The sequence below is a fragment of the Oryzias latipes genome, chromosome 15 (assembly GCF_002234675.1).
Source record: "Oryzias latipes chromosome 15, ASM223467v1".
NCBI classification, from domain to species: domain Eukaryota; kingdom Metazoa; phylum Chordata; class Actinopteri; order Beloniformes; family Adrianichthyidae; genus Oryzias; species Oryzias latipes.
In genome coordinates, this window is record NC_019873.2 from 15,228,140 (window position 1) to 15,252,643 (window position 24,504).

Here is a 24,504-nt window from a genome sequence, read left to right on the forward strand (position 1 = left end):
AAAGGTGTAAACATGTAGAAATGAGTGACTCATCCATGAGTGTTTTAAGCACAATATCCTTTTTTTCATGTTTGTTAAAAAAATAAAAGAAAAAAGCTGAGTCCTGCTAACAGCAGAAAGATGAGGTAATGCATGTAGTGAAGTAATATTGTGGGGACATTCTGGGAAAGTGAGGAGAAAGGAAAAATGTGTCTTTAGTGTGAACCAACATCTTTCAGGTTACGATTAAAATAATTTTTTTAAGACCTTGATGAAACAAGGTTATCTTTTATGTTCTTCATTCTTTAAGTCAAAAGATAAAAGATTTTGCCAGATAAATGTAAATGTAAAATTAATTATACCTTTTTTTTATGACGTTTGGTTTCATACTGTACTCTCTGAAGTCAATAAAATGACCAGAAAGCGTCCCACTTTTATATTTGCTGTTTGTTTGAGAGTATTACATAACTCTGTAGCTTTTTGGTAGAGTGTCTGCCCTGAATGTGGAGGGTCGTGAGTTCAAGTGCATGGCTGAGTCACCTCAAAGACACTATGAATAGAGCCTAATGCCTCCCTGCCTTGTTCACTAAGGGGTTGGATTGGGGGTTAAACCACTAAACGGTTCCTGAGCACACCTGTGTTCTCAGCTCACTGCTCCCCTGTTCCAGAGAGCAAATTTTACACACCTAGGTGTGTGACAACTAATGGAAAAACTTTTCCTCCTAAACAAATTAAATATTTTTTAAATTCTTCGAGAGTTCTACTTCCTTAGATAGGAGGCGGGTTTTTATATTCCTTAAGGTTTTTTTTTTTTGTTACCGGTACATTAAATAAGCAAATTTACACCGGAAAGAAACCTTAGTCGGAGCCAAACAGCCTTTGTGGGAAGAAAACACTTAGAACAGGTAAACGTTGTTCTAACTGCCAGATCCAACGCTGGGTAAAAACACCTTTCTGGTACAACCTGTCTCCTTCTTTTAGTTGATAATTGGATCTAATTAAAAAATACTCTCATTGTCAGGAAGTCGAAGTAATGGTTTGTTTCATTCAAATATAAAAGTTTGATTAAAAAAAGGATGAAACTTTCTTTTCCTGTTTCCTCACTGCATCTTCCTGCCTTTTCCCAAACTCCAGGAAACTCATCAGGTGCTGGCTGACAAGAAGAAGCTCCATGTGGTGGAGTTTCAGTCAAATCAAGGCCCGCTGCCCATTGTGGTGGCGAGCCCCAAAGATGAGGTTCGCTCCACCCCCGAGTGTGAGGATGAAATCCCCAACACCAAGCTGCACTGGGGCGATGTCCGCGTAGCGCAGGGGATTAAACGCTCGGTCTGGACCGGCGTCAAGCGCACAGTCTGGTAGATCTGGAAAGATCTGAAGTGTGGCATCAGAATTTTTCAATTATTTTTTTTCTTATAAAGAGGAGTAACATTTCTTTTTGCAGTACAAATGTATATTCTTTTTTTGGTAGTTTTTTTGTTTTGTTTTTGTTGAGGAATAAACTTCTACAATTTAACATGCTTTAAAAAATTCAGTACTGATCCAGAAAATACCATAAGTTAAAATGTTCTGTGCTTCTCCATGTGTAAATCTTATGAACTACAGTGCAGAACAAAGGAAATAAACTGTTACTTCAATTTAAAATAAAAGCTGCTGTCTACCTTGTGCGTTGCTCCTGGTAAATGGCAGTTCAACCAGTCTTGTTTTTTTGAATGAGTAAATAAGTAACTGAGACTGTGCTTTGGGATTTGAAGATTTTATAAAAAGCACTGTATAGGTAAATAGATGCCATTTTCCATCCTTTTTGCCTAAACAGTTACTTCCTATTGATGTAAAAAGTTTAAATCTAGAGATTTATGTGGTGGACATCTATAATGGTGACAATAAAATTCTGACCTGAGGTGGCACTGCCATAATGATTTGAGTTTTGTTCTCTCAAATCAAGCAATTCTCCAACTAAGAGCATTTGTGTTATTAAATTAGGAGTTTTGTTGTCTTCTCAAAACAACTTTTGATCTATCTTTATCTCAAGAATACATACACAGAATAAAGCTAATTTCATCTCAATATTATTGTGTCAAGTCTGGAAAAAAAGGTTTTACTCAGAAGTGTAGCATATACTTCAGCTTTGAAGACTATAAATAGTAGAAATCTGCTTAACTTTGATTAAAAAATCATGTTATATTTAGTATTTTTTGTTTGCTGAGTTTAAAAGCTCATTAGATTATCAAGTGAATAGTGACTCATGTAAAAAAGAATTGTATCCAGTTTAAAAAGAAAACTGCTTAAGTAAGGCTTCAACTTGGTATTGCTCTGCAGAGACTGTCATAAATAATGTAAACACCAATTGTGCTCTTGGACTTTTCTAAAAAAGTAAAAAGCCTTTTGGGAGGTTACTTATTGCAGTTCTTCCTTTTACCCCAGCAAGGATGTAAAATTGCTCCAGGTGAGGCTTGAACTCACAACCCTGGCATTGCTCTGGCCTTTACTGTCATATAAGTACCATGTGCTGACCAATTGCACCACTGGAGCTGTTGTCATAGGAATGCAAAGAATGGAAAAATGTTCAACAAAAATGTTTAAAATAATTTCAGCATAAAATCAACACTAGAAGCTGCACTGTGGTGTAGTGTTTCGCACCCTTGCCCCACCAGAAGGCTCTGGTTTAAATCCCAGCCGGGATTAAATCTGTTGTGTAGAGTTTGCATGTCCATGTGTGAGTTTCCTCTGGTCATCCCAGCTGACTCTGAAGTTCAAAGTTCATAAGTGAACTGTCCAGAGTGTAACATGCCCTCGCCCAAAAGCTGCTGGTACAGGCTACAGCAGCCCCATTTCCCCCGAAGGGGATTCAGCTAAAAGATGAATGGAAAATCACAAACAGTGGGAGAGCTTAAGTTTTTCATGAGTTATTTGATGATCCCTTTACTGTATTTAACTCAGATTAAATGAATGAAGCCCATTGAGACAACTGTTGTTGTGATTTGGGCTATACAAATAAAATTGAATGTATATACTGGAAATCTGGTACTCTTTTTCCCTGTGTGGGAATGCGTCTGTGGTTGTCTGGCCCTGTTAAGAACTGACTAACCATCGATAGTCTACTCCACCTCTACACAACAATGACTGGGACAGGCTCCGGCAACCTTGTGATCACAAAAGGGATTAAGTGTGTTTGAAAATGGATGGGTGGATGCTTGTCTTTAACATAAAATATTCATTTATCATTTTCTAAACATGTTTTGTCCCGTTTGGTGTCAAGGGGCTGCTGGAGCCTATCCCGGCCACTATTGGGTGAAGCCAGGGGACATCCTGCACAGGTTGCCAGTCTGTCGCAGGGCCGCAAAACACACACTCATGTACATTCACATTTACACCTCACATGACATGCATTAAATTAGGAAAATTCATGTGAAATCAAAATTGCTCCAGGTGAGGCTTGAACTCACAACCCTGGCATTGCTCTGCCCTATACTGTCATATAAGTACCATGTGCTGACCAATTGCACCACTGGAGCTTCGATGAGAAACTTACAATAAATGTAAAAGTTTGCAAGAAAAAAGAAAGGTTCAAAGTATTTTGATAACAGATAAATCAATAACAGATAAATCAGATGAAATGACTAATAGTTGTAGAAATCTGCTTCTCCAGGGGGGTATTCCAGAAAGTATTTTTAGTTTTCCAACATCCAAACGTGGGCTTATCACCCTCTAATGGTGGAAAACGTATTATCTGAGGTTCTTCATCCACTAAATCATCTTCAAATGGACACGCCATGCTCCTTCACCTCTCTGAAACCAACTAACCTTCAACTAACCCTGCTCCAGACCAGGTTATGTTCAGAGCATGAGTTGCTATGGCAACTTGACATACACTGAATCATGCCTCCATTTTGGAACCGAAAGCTGAGGTTATCTGCTTCCTTAGCCTCAAACTTACCGTGGTAACTAGCATAACCTGCTTTCTGGAATACCCCCTTAGACATAAACTGAGTTGTTATTTTTACACTGTTGAAAACAGAAATAGAGACAGAGGGAGTGGCGGTGGTTGTTTCCTGAGATTGCTCGCCTTTTAAGGACATTAGAAGGTTTGCACCAGTTAAGTAAACTATGATCAATGTAAAATGGAGAAGTTTTTTTCTTCTTTAACCCTTGTGTGGTGTTCATATTGTTGTTACTTAGCCAGTGTTCGTGGGTCTGGTGGACCCGTTGCATGTTGTGGTTTTTAATGCCTCACAATCAAACACTTTGATTTTAAAATACTCGACAGATGTTTACCTCATCCAATTACAATCAGTATATTTGGTTAATATTTGCCCTTTACCTTTTTTAGATCACATTCATAACTCATTATTTAAAACGTGATAAAGAAAATCGGTAACACTTTATATTAAGATTCCTTAACAAGCTTTGTTAACACATTAACAAGCATTATAAATGAATTTATAGGGTGTTAGTAAGACATTTATTAGTACAATAAGTCTAATAAGCTTTATTAAATTACTTAGTTAACACATTTACAAGCATTATTATTAGGATGTCTTCAAGATGCTAACGATGCATTTACTGACATAATAGGTGCCTAACAAATGTGTCAGTGTTAATAAGCTTAATAAGATTTATTAACAACCTTTGTTAACAAATTAAGAAGTATTATTATTGTTTGGGGTTCTAGTAAGATATTTATTAGCATTATAGATGTCTCACACAAGCCTAAGTGTTCATAGGCTTAATAATTTTTATTAACTACCTTAGCAAATTAATAGGCTTTATTAATGTGTCACATGCTAATAAGATATTTATCAGCATTATAGATGTCTTGCAAATACCTGGAAGTGTTAATAAGATTTATTAACATCTAAAGTCAGACCATTGTCTTCTGAATCCATATTACTAAACTGCTTATAAGCTCTACAAATGTATTAATTAACTTTGTTACTAGGTTATTAATTGTTTTGCAGCACCTCATCTAAAGTGTGGACGTTTTTTAGCACAAACAACCACAAAGCATAAAGATTGTTAAAAATAACTTTATGACATTAAAAGAGACTAAACATACACAAAACTTTCTGTGAAAGGTATATAATAATTTAATTCAGATAAATAAATAAAAATAAAAAACATATATACTGGTGTTGGATGACTCTAGCATCATCATAGCTAAAAAGGATAAAGTATTAGCATCTATCCTGAGTGAAACATTCATTGCAAATCCCATCACCAGGAGACAGTTCTCTGCATTCACTGCCAACCGCATTCAACCACTGTTGCCTTGCTTCAAAGTCCACAAGAAAGTTGCACAAGCCAGTAATTTTTGAAGAACGAGGACAATAAACCTACAGGAGCCATGCTAAAGCTAACACGCTAACCTGCCCATCTTTGATTCATAATAAAAGATGGGCAGGTTAACTAATGTCACCATTGGCTAATGAATCTGTCAATCAAACTCATCAGCAAAACAGGCGTGCTTACTTTCAGCCAATTGAATGGCCTCTTAGACTTTGCTTTCACACAGGTGACGAAAAAAGCCCCGCCCATCTTTGATTCTGTACCGGTCGGTCGTTAGCGTGTTAGCTTTAGCATGGCTCCTGTAGGTTTATTGTCTTCGTTCTTCAAAAATTACTGGCTTGTGCAACTTTCTTGTGGACTTTGAAGCAAGGCAACCGTGGTTGAATGCAGTTGGCATTGAATGCAGAGAATTGTCTCCTGGTGATGGGATTTGCAATGAATGTTTCACTCAGGATAGATGCTAATACTTTATCCTTAATATTAGCAATGATGCTAGAGTCATCCAACACCAGTATATATGTTTTTTAATTTTGTTTATTTGTCTGAATTAAATTATTATATACCTTTTACAGAACGATTTGTGTATGTTTAGTCTGTTTTAATGTCATAAAGTTATTTTTACAATCTTTATGCTTTGTGGTTGTTTGTGCTAAAAAACGTCCACACTTTAGATGAGGTGCTGCAAAACAATTAATAAACTATTAACAAAGTTAATTAATACATTTGTAAAGCTTATAAGCAGTTTAGGAATATGGATTTAGAAGACAATGGTCTGACTTTAGATGTTAATAAATCTTATTAACACTTTCAGATATTTGCAAGACATCTATAATGCTAATAAATATCTTCCTAGCATCCGACACATTAATAAAGCCTATTAATTTGTTAAGTTAGTCAATAAATCTTATTAAGCTTGTGAACACTTAGGCTTGTGTCAGGCATCTATAATGCTAATAAATATCTTACTAGAACCCCAAACAATAATAATACTTCTTAATTTGTTAACAAATGTTGTTAATAAATCTTATTAAGCTTATTAACACTGACACATTTGTTAGGCACCTATTATGTCAGTAAATGCATCGTTAGCATCTTGAAGACATCCTAATAATAATGCTTGTAAATGTGTTAACTAAGTAATTTAATAAAGCTTATTAGACTTATTGTACTAATAAATGTCTTACTAACACCCTATAAATTCATTTATAATGCTTGTTAATGTGTTAACAAAGCTTGTTAAGGAATCTTAATATAAAGTGTTACCAGAAAATCAATTAAAATCAAGATATGAGTGGAAACAAATTTTCAAGTGAAGCAAGGGTTTTCAAAACTACTGACTTTTATTTATTTGAACACAGAAACTGAATCCATTCAGGTGCACAACACAAGCTGAACACAGAGTAAACCTATTGTCAAGACAACACATCAGCCCCATTGAACACATGGCCTTCTAGCCACTAGCCTGTACAACACATGGTCCTGGCTGCTGACGGCCTGGTCCTGTGGCTGGGTGCTGATGGCTTCGTTTTGGAACTGGCTGATGCTCAATCTAAATGGTAAATCGCATATACTTATATAGCACCTTTCTTCCAACAAGGACAAAGCGCTTTACAGTCACGGACCCATTCACCCAGTCACACACACATTCACTCACACATTCAGACACTGGTGGCGGCTCCGCTGCCAAGCACAGGCACCCGCCTACCACCAGAGGCAAGGTGGGGTTCAGTGTCTTGCCCAAGGACACTTCGACTCATGGGCGTGCAAGGTGGGAATTGAACCTGCAATCTTTCGATCATGGGCCGACCGCCCTACCGCTGCGAGATATTAAAGATTCCCGCAAGAAAGTCAAATGGTCAAATGTGCGGGAGAACGAGAGCAAACAGAGTTGATGCTTGAATTATTCTAACAATGTTGCAACCTTGTGCGGGAACCGCAGGTGCAGAAACAGAACTCACATTTACAGTGAATCTTTCTCTCTCTGCCACTCTCTCTCTCTTTCTCACTGGTCACACCCACACACACACAGCAGGCCCAGACAGGTGGAGGACAGAGTGTAGGTACATAAAACATCAATTTCCACACTTCTATTAGCCCCGGGTCCAGTGGACCCGAACATCTTATATGTAATAGAAATGTGTTGGGGGGGTATACGGTGTGTGGTCATTAAAAATGTATTCTGATATCTGTTCTTCACAGAAAATGAGCTAAGGCCAGTGAGTCTGAGTTTGAAAAATTAATTAATTGCATCATTTTTCTTTTGATAAAAAATGAAAACGGGTCCCACAGACCCGAACACCACATAAGGGTTAAAAGAAAGCTCCAGGTGAGACTTGAACTCACAACCCTGGCATTGCTTTACATTGTACTGTAATATAAGTACCATGTGCTGACCAATGGCACCACTGGAGCCATATGTATTGGCTTGCAATTTATGCATAAATCCTATAACTGAAAAAAGTCGAACAATTCACTTACTCTGAACCAAATTTGACCATGGAGATGGCTCAGATATTGGATCTCCTTAAAAAAGGAAAAACTCCCATCTAGGAAACAGCTTGATGACTTGATATTGGAGAGTGCACTCTGATACTGGGAGATCTTCATCGGAAATCCAGTCACCAGTTAAGTCATCCCATAGTCCCTAAAAATTGTACCCAAAGCCTCTCAGCTAAACACCCAACCTAATTGAGTTAGATTTGGCGTCAAAACACCAAAGCACAGCTGTTACTGTGGCCCATCACTTCCCTAGAAAATGGATTAAATGTGGAGCACAACATTTCCACACCCAGGCGTGACAACTAATTGGAGAAAGAAAAAAACTTTAACTTAAACATCAGATCTGCTACTGTTGATGTTGGTCTGCAGGAAGGTTATTCATGATTTTTTTTTTAACATGAAAATTATTTTTCTAAATTCTGCTATTTGGTTAGCTGCCCTACAGTCCAACTGTAGCCATGTTTAGATAGATCTGGTCCAAAAAGGATTTTTTTGTGCATGGCAGTATCTGAGAGCTACAAGACTTTGGTGCTGACCCCGGTTCTAACCAACCCAAACCTGCTTTTTGATATTAATACTTGTCATCTGGGCTTTTTAAAATTTAAAGTTGGGTCATGCAATGACTCTATAAACATATTGTTAGTCTATATTCTCTTTTTTCAACCAGCTACCCAGGAATTCTTCTCTCCAGCCCATCAAGGGGTTGAGTTCTGCTTAAGCACAGTGACTTGGAGCCAAGTAAGGCTCTGAATTGGCACCAGAGCCAGGCCTTTTTAACCCTTGTGCTATCCTAGGCACTTTAACATTGGGAGTTGGGTCAACTAGACCCACTGGACAGTGCTCTGAACCTTTTTCCTTCATTGATTTGTGATCTTCACTGGTGTCCATGGATTACATGAAATATTTTCCAAATTTATCCATCTTTGTCATGGTAGGGAGAACACGTCAATGTAAGGGTGGGGTCATCTAAGATAGCACAAGGGTTAAAAAGTCCAAAGAGGCAAGGCCAGTTGTGTAGTTATGTCTTACAAAAGCAATTATATTTAAAAAATAAATAAATAAATAGATAAATATATTAAATAACATTTTTTTGACAGAATACTGAGTAATAAAGTCCTGTAACCATTTCTGGACTTTCTCTTTTACTATAAATGTGTATTCAGGTAAAGGGCAAAATTGCTCCAGGTGAGACTTGAACTCACAACCCTGGCATTGCTTTACACTGTACTGTCTTATAAGTACCATGTGCTGACCAATTGCACCACTGGAGCCTCAAAGGTATGTTCTCAAAGTAATGTAAAAAAAAATCAAGACACTGTTTGCTATGTGCTGAATACTCTGCACAACTATTTTCTAAATAGTGCAATGAGACTATATGCTCTAAAAATGGATTTAAGTGTTAGTTATGCATTGGAAAGGCTGAGCTGAATAGGCTTGCAATTACTGATACTGAAGCTATTGAGAATAAAGAGAACAGAAGTTTAATGGTTTGCATTTTAATAGCACTTCTATACCTTTTGGTTTTAGTCTGAACACATTTGTGCTGCTTCTTCTCACCAGATGGGGGAGCCGCTGTGCTACTTTATGTAACCCACTGGAGACAAATGAAGGATTTTGTGTTTTGCCATTCAATACTATTTATTCCACCAACCACACAGTTGGAGAACAACTGCTCTATCTCCAACCTACAGCAGTCTCCTGTCAAAAGCTGAACCAAAATAAAAAAAGAATAACAAGGCAAATACAGGACTTGTGGTAGGATAAAAAATACATTTATTTATTTTAAAATCACTCAAACTATGAGTAAAATCACTGTAAACATTTGATTTGATTTTTGATTTGATATGGTTTATTTCAAGCAATTAAGTAGACATAATACACAACAGCAATATAAACATCAGTTATACATTCATCCAGTAACTAATCAAACTTAGGATAATTAAACATATTAATAAATATAAAATATAAATATAAATATAAATATTGCTTGAACATACAGCAAAACAGTTTTAAAAAATATTTTCAGGAAAAAATTCTGAAGTAAACACATATTCTAGCAATCTGGGGCCTCATTTATAAACGTTGCGTACGCACAAAAGAAGGCGTACGCCACTCTCTACGCAATAGTTGAGATTTATAAAAAGCAAACTTGACGGGAAAATGTGCGGTCCTCCACGCAAGCTCTGACCCAGGCGTACGCACAAAAACGGGTGAAATGAGAAATGGCGACACCGTCGGCAGATGGAAGAAACACGTGAAACTGACAGTGTGTGCCAAATCGTGCTGGCATGTGCTGTGCTACACAATGTGGCACAGCTTAAAAACGTGCCTCTACCCCCTGGCGCTGATTGCTGTGTTGGCCCCGACCCTGAACCCCATCCCCACGCATTTGAGCCATTTGCTGCTGCTGTGCGCCAGCGTTTGGAAGTGATGCGTCGCTTATAAAGAAAAAGAGGTGTGGAAAATATTATTTATTTAAGAATTCCCTCATCGTGCAGTTTATTTCAGTCAGGGCGATCTTGATTTCGCCCAACTCCTTGGCCATCTCTCTGATTGAACTACTGACTTCCCTCTGCATTCAAGGACTGCATCGGTGAGGACGCGCCCACTGCTGGAGGGTTGAGAGCCGCGTGCCGTGGAGACGCTGGGTCCAGACGGCTGCTCAGCTGCAGCATCGTAACCACTGGCCCCGCTGGAACACCCAGCAACTAAAATAAAATTGTTCTATATTAATAATCTGTAATTGTGTAGCCTGCATACATGTGACTTGACTGCATTCATTTTAATTATTTCTCTTACCTGTGTCACCCTGACCCTGGCGCGTCGGCGTCCCCTCCGTCTCAGTCAGGTGACTGAGGCGGAGGAGGACGCAGATAAGGGGGACTTAATAGGGATTCCCCAATAATAGCGGCCAGTTTCTCATCAAGAGGGGTCAGCTCCGGTCCCCCCCCCCCCACGTGGCGGACACACTCTGCCGATGCAGCGCTAGACGTTTTTTTGCCTCGACTTTGATGTCCGATCATTTCTTTCATGTCTTTTTTATTTCGGCCACGGTCCGAGGTTGTGAGGCTACAGCATTTACGGCGTCTGCCACCGTTTGCCGCTCACGTGCCTTTTTGGCATTAGTAATGCCCACACTGTGCCCTCCAAACAACGTTTTATCCTCTTTTCCACCTCGCCAACGATAACTTCTACTTCACATTGAGTGAAGTTACGTTTTTTTGATTTCCTCTCTGTGTTTGCCATGATTTAGCAAGCCATGAATATTAATTTGTGGGCGTTTCACGGACTATTTATGGGCAACTATGGGCGTGTCATGTAGCCGCAAAAGCTGCGCTGCATTTAGAATCGGTTGTGATTTGTAAAGGGAAAGATGCGTAGGATGTGCGTGCGCACGGTTTTATAAATCCGAATATTTCTGTGCGTACGCACGTCCTATGTTTCATCCGTACGCCACTTCTGACGCAAATCCTACGCAAAGTTTTATAAATGAGGCCCCTGGTGTCTGGTCAAGGACCTCTAACTGATAGTGATATCAGGTGGAGGGACTCCTAAATAAATCCTGCTAATATTTGGTGTAAAAGTTAAAATGCTCCAGGTGAGACTTGAACTCACAACCCTGGCATTGCTTCAACTTGTACTGTCATATAAGTACCATGTGCTGACCAATTGCACCACTGGAGCTTGCTACCATGCAGATCCAATGCTCCATAAAATTGCACTTGAGTGTCAACAATGACCAAGAACATTTCTCCCTCATTCTTCACCCCTTCGTCATTGTGCGTTGCAGTGTCTCAGCCTTTGTGACATATGATGTAGTGATTATCCCTTAGATTTTTTTAAGTTAATATATGATGTATGCAGTTAGTTCACTTTTTGTACTTCATCCATCATTACTATCATCATTCTGACAGATTTTGGAAATATTTAAATAGATAACTTTAACAATAAGTGACAAATGTGAACACTATTTCATTGAAGTTTCATAAAATCTGGTGCTGTACATATAAAGATGTGCACACTTAAGATCTTGTAAACACCATTGGAAATGTAAAAAAGGACGTGCACAAACGGGAAGCTGCCAAGAGGAACATCTTGGAACCATTGGTAACATTTTGCCAAGTGTCGTTTATTTTCTCCAGGCTCTATTCCAGTAAATGACTGACGTGGTGTCATGTCAATCAAGTCAGGCAACAGACTGTTTAACATGTGGAGCTAAGCGAACCAAATCCACCTTGGAGGGGTCACAGGAACTGTCTGGACCAAACACCATTACTTCTGTTTTTTAGTCATTAAAACTCAAAAAGCTTAGAGCCATCCGATCTTTGATATCATGTAGACGGGACAGGAGTGGTGTTGTAGAGGAACATTTCTTGTTAATGGGAACACACAAATGACTATCATTGGCATAACAATGAAAGGAAACTCCATGTTTTCTCATGATGGAGGCCAGTGGAAGGAGGTATAAGGAAAAGAGAAAAGGTCCTAAAATTGAGCCCTGAGGAACCCCACAAGACAGAGGTGCTGTGGTAGATGTAAATCCAGATAAGCTCACACTCACCGTTCTGTCTGCTAAAATATGATCTAAACTAGTCAAGAACAGTACCATAGATCCCAACCACAGCACTAAGCCTGGACCATAAAATGTTATGATCTAGGGTATGAAATGCAGCAGATAGGTCCAGTAAGACAAGGACCACATGGTCTCCTGCATCAGTTGTCCACAGGTTGTCATTAAAAACCCTAAACAGAGCATTTTATATACTGTCAAGGGTTTTAAAGCCAGAATGGAAAATTTCAAGGCATTATTTTTAACCAGATAAGATTGCAGCTGTGTGACCCTCTCCAAAACCTTAGATAATAAAGGAACATCAGAGATGGGCCTAAAGTTGGCCAACACTGCATCATCTACGTTTAATAGAAAGATTCCTAGTCTACTTTTAAAAATATTAAAAGTAGACTATTTTCCTTTATTTTCATTTCAATCTACAAACAAACAGCAACACATGTTTTGAACGTAGCAACTATAAAAATGACATAAACATTAATGGTAATGTAAATGACTTGTCTCCTTGAAGGAAGACTTTTTATGGAGCCTTACAAAGATCATGAAACTTTTCAAAGAAAAGTTTATGTTTCATTTGGAACTTGCTTAGTTTGGCAGAGGCTAACTATATCCTTTCTTTGCCTTTCTTTTTGGGTTTTTCTACATAAACACTCCATACTTTCTAATGTGAAGAAAAAAAGATAAGTTACAAAGTCAAATAGTTTGACATCTCTATCTTTATAGCTGGGCGTTCATTGTTTACAGTCGGCTACTTAAATAAGATCAAAGAGCGGAACGCGAGTGGGGTGTGTTTTATCAGGCGCCACTATAATGCCAATAACTCTATACAGAGAAAAAAATGGAGAATTGTAAAAAAAAAAAAAAAGGAGCAGCAGTCTTGCCTATGGCGTAATCCACCAACAATCTGCTATATTGTTAAGGGTGGGGAAATCAGAATTCCACTCCCTCCATGAGTCAAATGCACATTAACTTTGAGATCTTCAGTCAATGCGGCCATACTAACTTGGTCAATAAAGGCAGGGTTTATCCAGAAATCAAACCTGGGAGTGTACCTCTTTTACATGGTGACACAGAACATAAAACTAAGTTTATTTGGGTGAAAAAGTTCATTGCTCACTAACTAAGACCTTTTAAGACCTAAGATCTTTTAAGAAACACCCACAGTTCAAGACTTAGAAACAGTATGGCGTAAAAAATTCCAGAAACCAAAATGTAGGGAAAAAAAAGAAAGAAAAAATAACAGTTTGGAAAACAAAATTAATTTCCAGAAAACAAAATAAAATGTTAAGATAAAAAAATAAAAAAACAATAAGAAACTGGAAAAGGAAGGTATTATTGGACATCGCTTATTGGATAATATCAAGTATAGCTTAATGTAAAATAATGTTTGGTTGAAATGATGGACAAACGTCATCATCCAATCGGTGATGTTCCATAATACCTGCATTTTCTGTTTTTTCATGTTTTTTTAAGATTTCATTTGATTTTGTTAATTAATTTTGTTTTCTGAAATGTTTTTTTTTGTTTTTGTTTCTTACATTTTGGTTTTTGGAATTGTTTTGTTTTTCTAAAATGTAATGCTGATTTTTAATATTTGTTTTCCATTTTATAATTGTTATTGTGATCTTTAAAAGGCTTTGGTGTCAAGTTATTTGTTAATGTGATTTGCACCTCAGGACCACCCATGTTATCCTAAGTCTTAAGACCTCTTTTGATTGATGATTCAACAAGATAGAATGAGTTTTCACTATTGTTCTGTGGTGCACTGATTACTTTGCTTCCTTTTTTTGTTTTCACCCTTTAATGGATTTCCTTCTTACAGGATCATATAAAGTTTTTTTTCAAATCAAATGTATCATATTTTATATTTAAAAAAAATAAGTAAATTAAAAAAGTAAAAGTTGTTTCACTTTTGACAGAAGGAAAGGGGCTGAACTCCCTTAAATAAAAATCACACATACAAGCAATGACATTCTTTTTTTAAATTATATTTTAATCTCAAGTATACATGAGAAATTCAACTTCACTATATTCATTCCTAAAACATGAAAAGACATTTTATTGTACTTAAGGCTGTTATTTATTTGTGTAATTAAATTCAAAAAGAAGGAAAAAAAAGATACATAACATAAAATACATCACATGAATGATATTTCATTTTGTTTCTGTAATGTAAATCTAAAATAAATGTGATCCAATTTGTAGGGCAGTTTTTGTTTTTTTTTTGGTTAATATGATAAGTTAGAAAAAAAGAAGAAAAAAACATCAGATTATCTATCTTTAAATTATAAAACATAAGAAAAAGAGTTTAATATAATACGTTTTTAAACATTCAACAAACATTTATCTTGTTAGTGTTTTTTATTTTCTTATTTCCCTTTTTTCTTATTTGATACACTGAAGCCATTGAAGAAAAAACTGTTGAATCATTTTTGCAGCAAGGTGACTAAGGAAGGTGTCAGGTAGCTTTGGAGTAGACTTTTCATCTCAACCAATTTATAATACAAAATAAAACCTAATTTGGGGTAATAATTCAATTCAATTCCATTTCAGTCAGACAACTCATGCAGTAAAGAAGATGTATTTCCATGGTTATCTCAAAGATCTCATAGAAAACTTTGGGCATTAAACTACCCCTAACGGAGCTCACAGGTGGAAGCCAGGGATGAGGGTGGGGTGATGAACGCAGAGCTCGCGGAAATGGAAGAAGAGGGATTGGACCGCACACATAGAACTTAAGTAGGACACTAAACAGGTGAGTTAATTAGACTGAACCGCCTGGAGGAGTAACCAGGTAAACGCTGCTCGAGTTGCCTGCCTGAAATACTCCCAGGGTCGTTCATTTTATTTATACAGCCCAATATTACAACAATAGTTGTCTCAATGGGCTTCATACCTGTAATTGTATAATAAACATGAAATCATAAAGAACATGAAGTCATAGAATTCAATAGGTAATGATTAAACTAAACCACCGGTAAACAGACTAAGCTAAACTGGGCATTCCAGCCCTTAATAAAAAATAGAAATCCCTTGGTTAGAAAAGAGGGTTAAAAATAACACATTTGGAAAAATGTATATCTTTTCTAAGCAGTTTATTTTCTATTTGAAAGGAAGGTAAAGTAGTGTTTGCTTTCATACATACAGCATCACATTCATACAGAAGAATTTAACATTTTGTCTTTGTAAGCAGTTTTTGGTTCTTCGTGCAGAAAGTCACCTCTTCGTGTTTTATATGAAAACATAAACAAATTAAGTAATGGATTCACAATGAGTGCAGTAACATAAGGTGTATGTCCCACACCTTGTTTTAAGTGGCCATTTTCAGCAGACATGCAGACACTCAGGCACACGCATGTACAACTATGTTTTTCAATGTGCATCAGACACCATCCAGTAGTTTCTCTCTGATGCTTTCAAAAATGTTTCCATCGGATGGCAGAGAGGATGGCGTGGATAAAGTACAGCAGGGTGGTTGCAAAGGCAAAAACCTGACAAACAAACAAAAAATGAACAGATTATCAAAAGACAAATCTTTGTATATCCTCGTAGGTTTGACCAAATTAAAAGATGAAACGCTAAACTCTAAAAAAAAATAATTTTGATAGAGACAAAATGTTAAGGCACAAAAACATTTTAACAACTTAAAATGCTTTTTCTTCTTCTTTCTCTTTCGGCTTTTCCCATCAGGGGTCGCCACAGCGAATCATCCTTTTCCACCTCACTCTATCATGGACATCTTCTACCCTAACATTAGCCAACTTCATGTCCTCTGTTAAGACATCCATGTATCTCCTCTTTGGCCGTCCTCTCGCCCTCCTGCCAGGCAGCTCCATCTCCAACATCCTTCTACCAATATATCCACTATCCCTCCTCTGAACATGTCCAAACCATCTCAGTCTGGCTTCTCTGACTTTGTCCCTAACACAGACAACATGAGCCGTCCCTCTGATGTACTCGTTCCTTATCCTGTCTAACCTGGTCACTCCTAAGGAGAACCTCAACATCTTCATCTCTGCTACCTCCATCTCAGCCTCTTGTCTCTGTCTCACTGCTACCGTCTCTAACCCATAGAGCAGAGCTGGTCTCACCGCTGTCTTGTACACCTTTCCTTTGAGTCTTGCTGGCACTCTTCTGTCACACAACACTCCTGACACTTTCCTCCACCCGCTCCAACCTGCCTGCACTCGCCTCTTCACCTCTTTTCCACACTCCCCATCACACTGAACTGTTGACCCCAAATACTTAAACTCCTGCACCTTCTTCACCTCAGCCCCCTGTAACCTAACGCTTCTACCTTGATCCCTCTCGTTCAGACACATGTATTCTGTCTTACTACGACTGACCTTCATGCCTCTTCTTTCCAGAGCAAACCTCCACCTCTCTAGCTGTTCCTCCACCTGCTCTCTACTCTCACTGCAAATTACAATGTCATCCGCAAACATCATTGTCCAGGGAGATTCCTGTCTTACCTCGTCTGTCAGCCTGTCCATCAGCATAGCAAACAAAAAAGGACTCAAAGCTGATCCTTGGTGTAGTCCCACCTCCACCTTGAACTCCTCTGTCTGACCTACAGCACATCTCACCACCGTCATACTTCTCTCATACATGTCCTGAACTACTCTGACATACTTCTCTGCCACTCCAGACGACCTCATACAGTACCACAGCTCCTCCCTCGGCACCCTGTCATACGCCTTCTCTAAATCTACGAACACACAATGCAGCTCCTTCTGACCTTCTCTGTACTTTTCCATCAACATTCTCAAAGCAAAAATGGCATCAGTGGTGCTCTTACGGGGCATGAAACCATACTGCTGCTCACAAATCTCCACCTTCTTCCTAAGCCTGGCTTCCACTACTCTTTCCCACAGCTTCATTGTGTGGCTCATCAACTTTATTCCTCTATAGTTGCTGCAGTTCTGCGTGTCACCCTTGTTCTTAAAGATCGGAACCAGAACGCTTCTCCTCCATTCCTCAGGCATCTTCTCACTCTCTAAAATCCTATTGAACAACCTTGTTAGAAATTCCACTGCTGTCTCTCCTAGGCACTTCCATACCTCCACAGGTACGTCATCAGGACCAACGGCCTTTCCGCTCTTCATCCTTTTCAGAGCCTTCCTAACCTCATCCTTTTCAATCTCTGCTACTTCCTGCTCCACAACAACCACATCTTCCTCCCTTCTTTCCCTGTCATTTTCCACGTTCATCAGCTCCTCAAAATACTCCTTCCATCTTTTTTGTACACTCTCCTGAGTTGTTAGCACCTTTCCATCTCTGTCCTTAATCACCCTTATCTGTTGCACGTCCTTCCCATCTCTGTCTCTCTGTCTGGCTAGCCTGTACAAGTCCTTTTCTCCTTCCTTTGTGTCTAACCTGTCATATAGCTCATCGTAAGCTTTCTGTTTGGCCTTTGCCACCTCTCTCTTCACTCTACGCTGCGCTTCCTTGTACTCCTGTCTACCTTCCTCAGTCCTTTCTACATCCCACTTCCTTTTAGCCAACCTCTTCCTCTGGACGCATTCCTGTACTTCCTCATTCCACCACCAAGTCTCTTTACCGTCTTTCCTCTTTCCAGATGACACACCTAGCACCTTCCTACCTGTTTCCCTGATAATTTCTGCTGTAGTTTCCCAGTCATCTGGAAGCTCATCCTGACCACCCAGGACCTGTCTCAACTTCTGCCTAAATTCCTCACAAGTTTCTTCATTCTGTAGCTTCCACCACTTGGTCTTCTTTTCTGTTTTCCCTCTCTTCTTCTTCCTGACCTCCAGAGTCATCTTACACACCACCATGCGGTGCTGTCTGGCTACACTCTCTCCTACCACCACTTTGCAGTCAATAACCTCTCTCAAATGACCTCGTCTGCATAGGATGTAGTCCACCTGAGTACTCCTACCTCCACTTCTGTATGTCACTCTATGTTCCTCTCTCTTCTGGAAGTAAGTGTTGACTACAGCCATTTCCATCCTCTTCGCAAAGTCCACCACCATCTGTCCCTCCAGATTCCTTTCCTTCACACCAAACCTGCCCATCACCTCCTCATCACCTCTGTTGCCCTCACCAACATGCCCATTAAAGTCTGCTCCAATAACAACTCTCTCTCCTCTGGGGATACTCTCTATGACCTCATCCAACTCACTCCAGAATCTCTCCTTCACTTCTAACTCACAGCCAACCTGTGGCGCATACCCACTGACTACATTCACCATCACCCCTTCAATTTCTAACTTTAGGCTCATCATCCTGTCTGAGACTCTTTTCACCTCTAGAACACTGTTTACAAACTCCCCCTTCAGAATCACACCTACCCCGTTTCTCTTCCTATCAACACCATGATAGAACAGTTTGTATCCTCCTCCAATACTACGTGCCTTGCTGCCCTTCCACCTTGTCTCCTGCACACACAGTACATCTACCTTCCTTCTCTCCATCATGTCTGCCAGCTCTCTGCCTTTCCCTGTCATTGTGCCAACGTTAAGAGTCCCTATTCTCAAACCTATGTTCCTGCCTTTTCCCTTCTCTCTCTGGCCACGGACCCTTCTTCCTCCCCTCTTTCTTCGACCAACAGTAGTCAAATTTCCACCGACACCCTGTAGGTTAACAGCATCGGTGGCGGTCGTTGTTAACCCGGGCCTCGACCGATCCGGTATGTGTAAAGTGTTGTGGATGATTCGCATGGTTATTTTGGCAATTTTTACGCCGGATGCCCTTCCTGACGCAACCCTCTCTATTTATCCGGGCTTGGGACCGGCACAGAGGCAACTGGCTTGCAACCCCTGCGGCTAGATTAACTTAAAATGCTTTTTAGTCCCCCCAAAAAATTGGAGTTGTAAAAGAAGAATTAGTATGTGTATTCGGTTGTAAAGCAGGTTTTACCTTATTTAACTGTTTAACTTTTAGCTTTTTCCTTTTAACAAGCTGATAAATTAAATCATTTTAGCATAAAAAAGTTCACCATCTCTGAATTGTGAAACACCATGGAGCAGAACTAGACCATAAACTCAAAGACCATGTGTACAGTGAAAATATGTTTGGGCTCACTTTTTTTGATTGTGAACACAGTTTAATACAATAAATTAAAAATAAAAGAGAATTGGCTTTTGAGAAATGCTTGGTTAGAACTTACCACAGCAGAAAGAAGAATCTGGTACGTTCTTAAATCTACTGGTTTCACCACAATTGTGATGAATGCCAAATCTACCCCTGCACTCAGGTAAAAGAGCACTGCCAATCCATGGTAAATGAAGTCCTGCACAAAAACCCAAGAAGAAACAAATTTAAACAAAAGCCACAGCCCACTAATTTTTACATTTCTTGCTTTTGCTTACAGCGGCAGCCCAGCCAGAACTGCTTTTATGACCTCCAGCAGCAAAGACGACCATCCAGAGGAAGGTCATGACAAAGCAGAACACAGAGACAAACATCACCCATCCCAGAGGGTTTGGTGACACCACATGAGTTGATGCCACCAGAATCCACACCAGACCACCAAACACCTGCAACCAGAAAAGGTAAACACATTTACAGAGCCAGCATTGTTCATTTTCAGCATTTTATTTAAAATTTACAACATTTTGAATCCTGACTTGATTTGAACAGACACTGGATATAATGTGTCAGGGTCAGAGTAAGAAAAAAGTCTAACAAAAGGCTGACAGGCACTCCTGACTGTCTTATCTGTATCCTAATACAGGGCTAGGGCCCGGATCCGGGCAAGGCCAGTTCAGCAAACCAGTGGTCTGTAACAGTGAGGGTGACTAAAAATACAACTTTAGTTTCACATATAACAAATGTTTTACACTTGACTGAATCAATAATAATGTGCATTTTTATTTCAATTTACCCTTGTAAAACAACCGACATTGCCGCAGAATCATTTGACATTATTGTTGATAATTTACATAAAACCTCTGTTAGTCATTGGGCTGAGCTTTTGTTAAGAGTTTCACAGCTGCAGACTTTTTTTAGTTTTGACACCTTAAGGTTTTTAACCCTTGTGCTATCTTAGATGACCCCACCCTTACATTGACGTTTATTCTCCCTACCAAGACAAAGGTGGATAAAGGTGGAAAGATTTCATGTAATCCATGAACACCAGCGAGGTTCACAAATCATTGAAGAAAAAAGGTTCAGTGTACTGTCTAGTGGGTCTAGATGACCCAACTCCCTACATTAAAGTGCCTAGGATAGCACAAAGGTTAACACTGCTCAGAAGAAACTTTGAAATGTAATAATTTTCAAGTGGGCTATGTAAGTGCCCAAAAGGTAGCCTACTCTATGAATCTGACGGTTAATCTGACGACATCGTCAAATAATGGGCAAACAATCAAAAAATGGATTTATTGGAAATTAAATAAAAATGTTGAAAAAAATGGTTGAAACTCCATGGGGAAACAACAAAATTGCTCCATCCTTGACTGTTGACTAAACAAACACTTCTCTTGAAAACTATGTGGGCAGTGCTTAGTTTGCTAGGTTACCCAATGTTAACCACCCCCCTGCATCACTCTTGGGAATTCAGCAATGAAATTGAGTCATAGTGAAATTAGTGCTCTTAAAACCTTTGTGTTCATTTGACATCAGGACTGTAATCCAGAACAACTCATTCAAAGACACTCCTTTGCATTTATAGAGAGAGAGAGAGAAAAAAAGGCTATTAAAGACAAAGCGACAGTTGACAGACGTACTTTGAACCCCTCAAAAAGCTGACACTCCCACCACCTCTTTCCATTTCTGCAATACAATCTAAACATTTAATCTCTGGGATATCTTTTTTTTTAATTCTTGACTCGAGTACATTTTTTTCTTTAAAATGTATTTGGCAAAAGTTGTTTGAAAAATAAATAAAATAGCAAAGAATATATTCATTTGTTCAAACTTATTACTTCTTATAACCCTTGTGCTATCTTAGATGACCCCACCCTTACATTGACCATTGACGTGTTCTCCCTACCATGACAAAGGTGGATAAAGGTGGAAAGATTTCATGTAATCCATGGACACCAGTGAAGATCACAAATCATTGAAGAAAAAAAGGTTCAGAGCTCTGTCTAGTGGGTCTAGATGACCCAACTCCCAATGTTAAAGTGCTTAGGATAGCACAAGGGTTAATACAAACCTCTAACTTATAAGATCAAATAAACCTGTTAGTCAAAAAAGTAAAACAAAGAGCAATAATTCCAGCTCTGAGCCACAAATATTTAGCATTGATATTTAATACATGTTAGCTACTCTAAACTGAGCAATACACAAGTAGAAATAGCAACATTTCTGTCATTTCCATGAGGTAATAGGCGTGATCTCCTGAGCCATTCAGTTCTGTTCAGTGCTGTTAAACTTTCCTCCAGAAAGTTCAGCAGCACAGGTAGGATGACTGGTAGTTCCAAACTGATAGAAGGACTGAAGCTTGAGATATTTTTCTGTATTCTCTTGTTTCTCTTTATCCTCAGCTTTATTTGGAAATAAACATGGGGATGAAGGGGTTAACCTCATCAAGGTGTAGCTCATTAGCCCATTCTGGTTTTATTTGGAAGTGGATTTAAAAACCTGACTGTTACCTGTGTGTTGTGTGTCAAGACACTTCAACACAGCCTTTTACTTTTACATCGCCTAAAGGCTTGTTTTAACAGGTCTTTGTTCATAACAGTTTGCCTAACCTGAAGACATGAACACACTGATGTGTGCTGTCATTTAAACAGCTTTTGAGTCCACAAAAGCATCGATTCCTGCACATTTCTGTTCTTGTACACAGTTTCTGTGTTTTAGTTTTTTTCTGTTGGATAAGATAGAATAGCCTTTTTTTCTCAAATCAGTAGCAGACAATTGGCGAGAAATCCGAGAGGTGAAAAGATGGAGGTGCTTCTCCCAAATGGGGAATGTGTTTTATCTTCTCTCTTTCCACTATAATCCATTTACCATTTAAGTACAAAAACAAATACCTTTAATAATTACATCAATTTCTTTCCAATGATAAATAAATGAACATTATAAAGGATGCCTAATAATTGAACTTTTTAAAGCTTCCTAACTTACTCTTGGATTTTACTTTTTGAAAGTGTGGCATTAGTCTCAGAATGCAGGATTATAAAACTATGTTAACAGGTGGCTTTTTTTCTTGAATAAAGATAATGTGCATTATTAACGATGTGCCATCTCTTTTGTTGGCACCTTTGTTTTGTGATAAATAATTCAAACAGAGAAAAACACAACCTAAAACTCTCCTAATTTTAATAGACACATTCTGAAATTGTTCCCACTCACCAGTTCGGGCAGATAAAATATATCCGGAGCCGTTGTGCATATCTCCACTCCGCTGGGCAGGCTCCCCATGGACTGTGCTGTAGTAGCAGCCATCTCTGCCTGTTCCTTCTTCTAATGTGAAGTGAGCTCCTGAATGAACTAACGGCGTGGTCACAGGTGTATCCGACCTTTATATGAAAGGCAGATTAGCGGACAAACCCGTTCTGCTATTGTGGGTGAGACATCCCTTCCCTCAACATCTCCTTCCTCCAGATCAAAGCAGACACACCCTTCTTGTTGTGACACCCATGGCAGCCTGACACTTCATGTGAGCTGCAGAGCTGTGATAGGTGCAACGGAGGCAACCTGAGGAGGAATCGTGTTCCCCCAGCCACAGTGAATTCCGCTCATGGGAAATGTTGTTGGTGTTAAGTAAAAAAACACAGCTCATTGAGTTTTCAGGGTACACAAACTTTATGACTCTTGTTATGGAGTAACTAAATGGTAAATGTCGTATACTTATATAGCGCTTTTCTACCTTCTAACTATGCTTGGAGCTTCTGTTTGTATTAATGAGAGAAACTCAGTTTTTCTCAAAACATAGGTATTACTTTTTTAAATCACCAACAAATAAAATATGTGTAGGCTACATATACTCACCGAACACTTTATTAGGTACCGGGTTGGACCCCTTTTTACCTTCAGAACTGCCTTAATCCTTTGTAGCATAGATTCAACAAGGTACTAGAAAAAAAACCTCAGAGTTTTTTTCATTTTTGACATGATAGCATCGCACAGTTGCTGCAGATTTGTCGGCGATTCATCCATGATGCCAATCTCCCGTTCCACCACATCCCAAAGGTTCTCTATTGGGTTGAGATCTGGTGACTGTGGAGGCCATTTGAGTCCAGTGCACCTGTCACGTTCAAGAAACCAGTCTGAGATTATTTCACCTGTACGATATGGCGCATTATCCTGCTGGAAGTAGGTAAATGGCAAATGGCGTATACTTATATAGCACTTTTCTACCTTCTTTTGAAGGCCAAAAGTGCTTTACAGTCACACACCAATTCACCCATGCACACACACATTCACACACTGTGAATGTGTGTTCAGAAGATGTGATGGCTACATCTTCTGAAGTAGCCATCAGAAGATGGAACACTGTTGTCATAAAGGGATGGACATGGTCAGCAACAATACACAGGCAGACTGTGGCGTTTGGACAATGCTCAGTTTCTAGTAAGGGGGACAATGTGTGCCAAGAAAGGATTCCTCACACATAACACCACCACCAGTCTGAACTGTTGATACGAGGCAGGATGGATCCATGCTTTCATGTTGTTGATTCCAAATTCTGACCCTATCATAATTTTGCAGCAGAAATTGAGACTAACAGGACCAGGCAATCTTGTATTGTCTATTTTTGGTGAGTCTATGTGAACTGTAGCCTCACTTTCCAGTTCTTAGACTCCAGAAATGACTTCATAGACCATTCTCTGTAAACCCTAGAGATGGTTGTGGGTAAAAATCCCAGTAAATCAGCAGTTTCTGAAATGCTCAGACAGGCCCATCTGGCACCAACCACCATGCCACGTTCAAAGTCACTTAAATCACCTTTCTTCCCCATTCTGATGCTCGGCATGGACTGCAGCAGATCATCTTGACTGTGTCTACATGCCTCAATGCATTACGTTTTTGCCATGTGATTAGTTAATTAGAAATTTGCGTTAACAAGCAGTTGGACAGGTGTACCTAATAAAGTGGCAGGCGAGTGTATTCACATTCTATTTGAACCTGTTGGTATTTGGTGGAGGACTATTTAAAAGCCCCTCCATTCCACTTTGATGTTTTGCTTTTCTTCTGCATACTAACCAGAGTTACAGAAATTGGGCATTTTTTGTTTTTGCAGTTCAACAAAAAAATCTGACTGT

The 24,504-nt window shown here is 39.0% G+C and overlaps 1 protein-coding gene and 4 non-coding genes across 5 annotated transcripts; all 5 read right to left on the reverse strand.

Moving 5' to 3' along the window:
- Positions 1 to 2,414: 2,414 nt before the first annotated feature.
- On the reverse strand, positions 2,415 to 2,508 carry trnai-uau. Its single transcript has 2 exons — positions 2,471 to 2,508; positions 2,415 to 2,450 (listed from the first exon to the last, which is right to left on the reverse strand). It is a non-coding gene; the product is annotated as a tRNA-Ile (tRNA).
- An 889-nt stretch (positions 2,509 to 3,397) lies between these two features.
- Positions 3,398 to 3,491, reverse strand: trnai-uau. The gene is made up of 2 exons: positions 3,454 to 3,491; positions 3,398 to 3,433 (listed from the first exon to the last, which is right to left on the reverse strand). It is a non-coding gene; the product is annotated as a tRNA-Ile (tRNA).
- Positions 3,492 to 8,938: 5,447 nt separating this feature from the next.
- Positions 8,939 to 9,032, reverse strand: trnai-uau. The gene is made up of 2 exons: positions 8,995 to 9,032; positions 8,939 to 8,974 (listed from the first exon to the last, which is right to left on the reverse strand). It is a non-coding gene; the product is annotated as a tRNA-Ile (tRNA).
- A 2,319-nt stretch (positions 9,033 to 11,351) lies between these two features.
- On the reverse strand, positions 11,352 to 11,445 carry trnai-uau. The gene is made up of 2 exons: positions 11,408 to 11,445; positions 11,352 to 11,387 (listed from the first exon to the last, which is right to left on the reverse strand). It is a non-coding gene; the product is annotated as a tRNA-Ile (tRNA).
- A 3,961-nt stretch (positions 11,446 to 15,406) lies between these two features.
- On the reverse strand, positions 15,407 to 22,810 carry LOC101155876 (myelin and lymphocyte protein-like). The gene is made up of 4 exons (XM_004077031.4): positions 22,592 to 22,810; positions 19,660 to 19,827; positions 19,458 to 19,580; positions 15,407 to 15,819 (listed from the first exon to the last, which is right to left on the reverse strand). Exons 1-4 carry the CDS (start codon positions 22,682 to 22,684, stop codon positions 15,745 to 15,747), a joined length of 459 nt encoding a protein of 152 aa, XP_004077079.1. The 5' UTR covers positions 22,685 to 22,810; the 3' UTR covers positions 15,407 to 15,744.
- Positions 22,811 to 24,504: the final 1,694 nt, after the last annotated feature.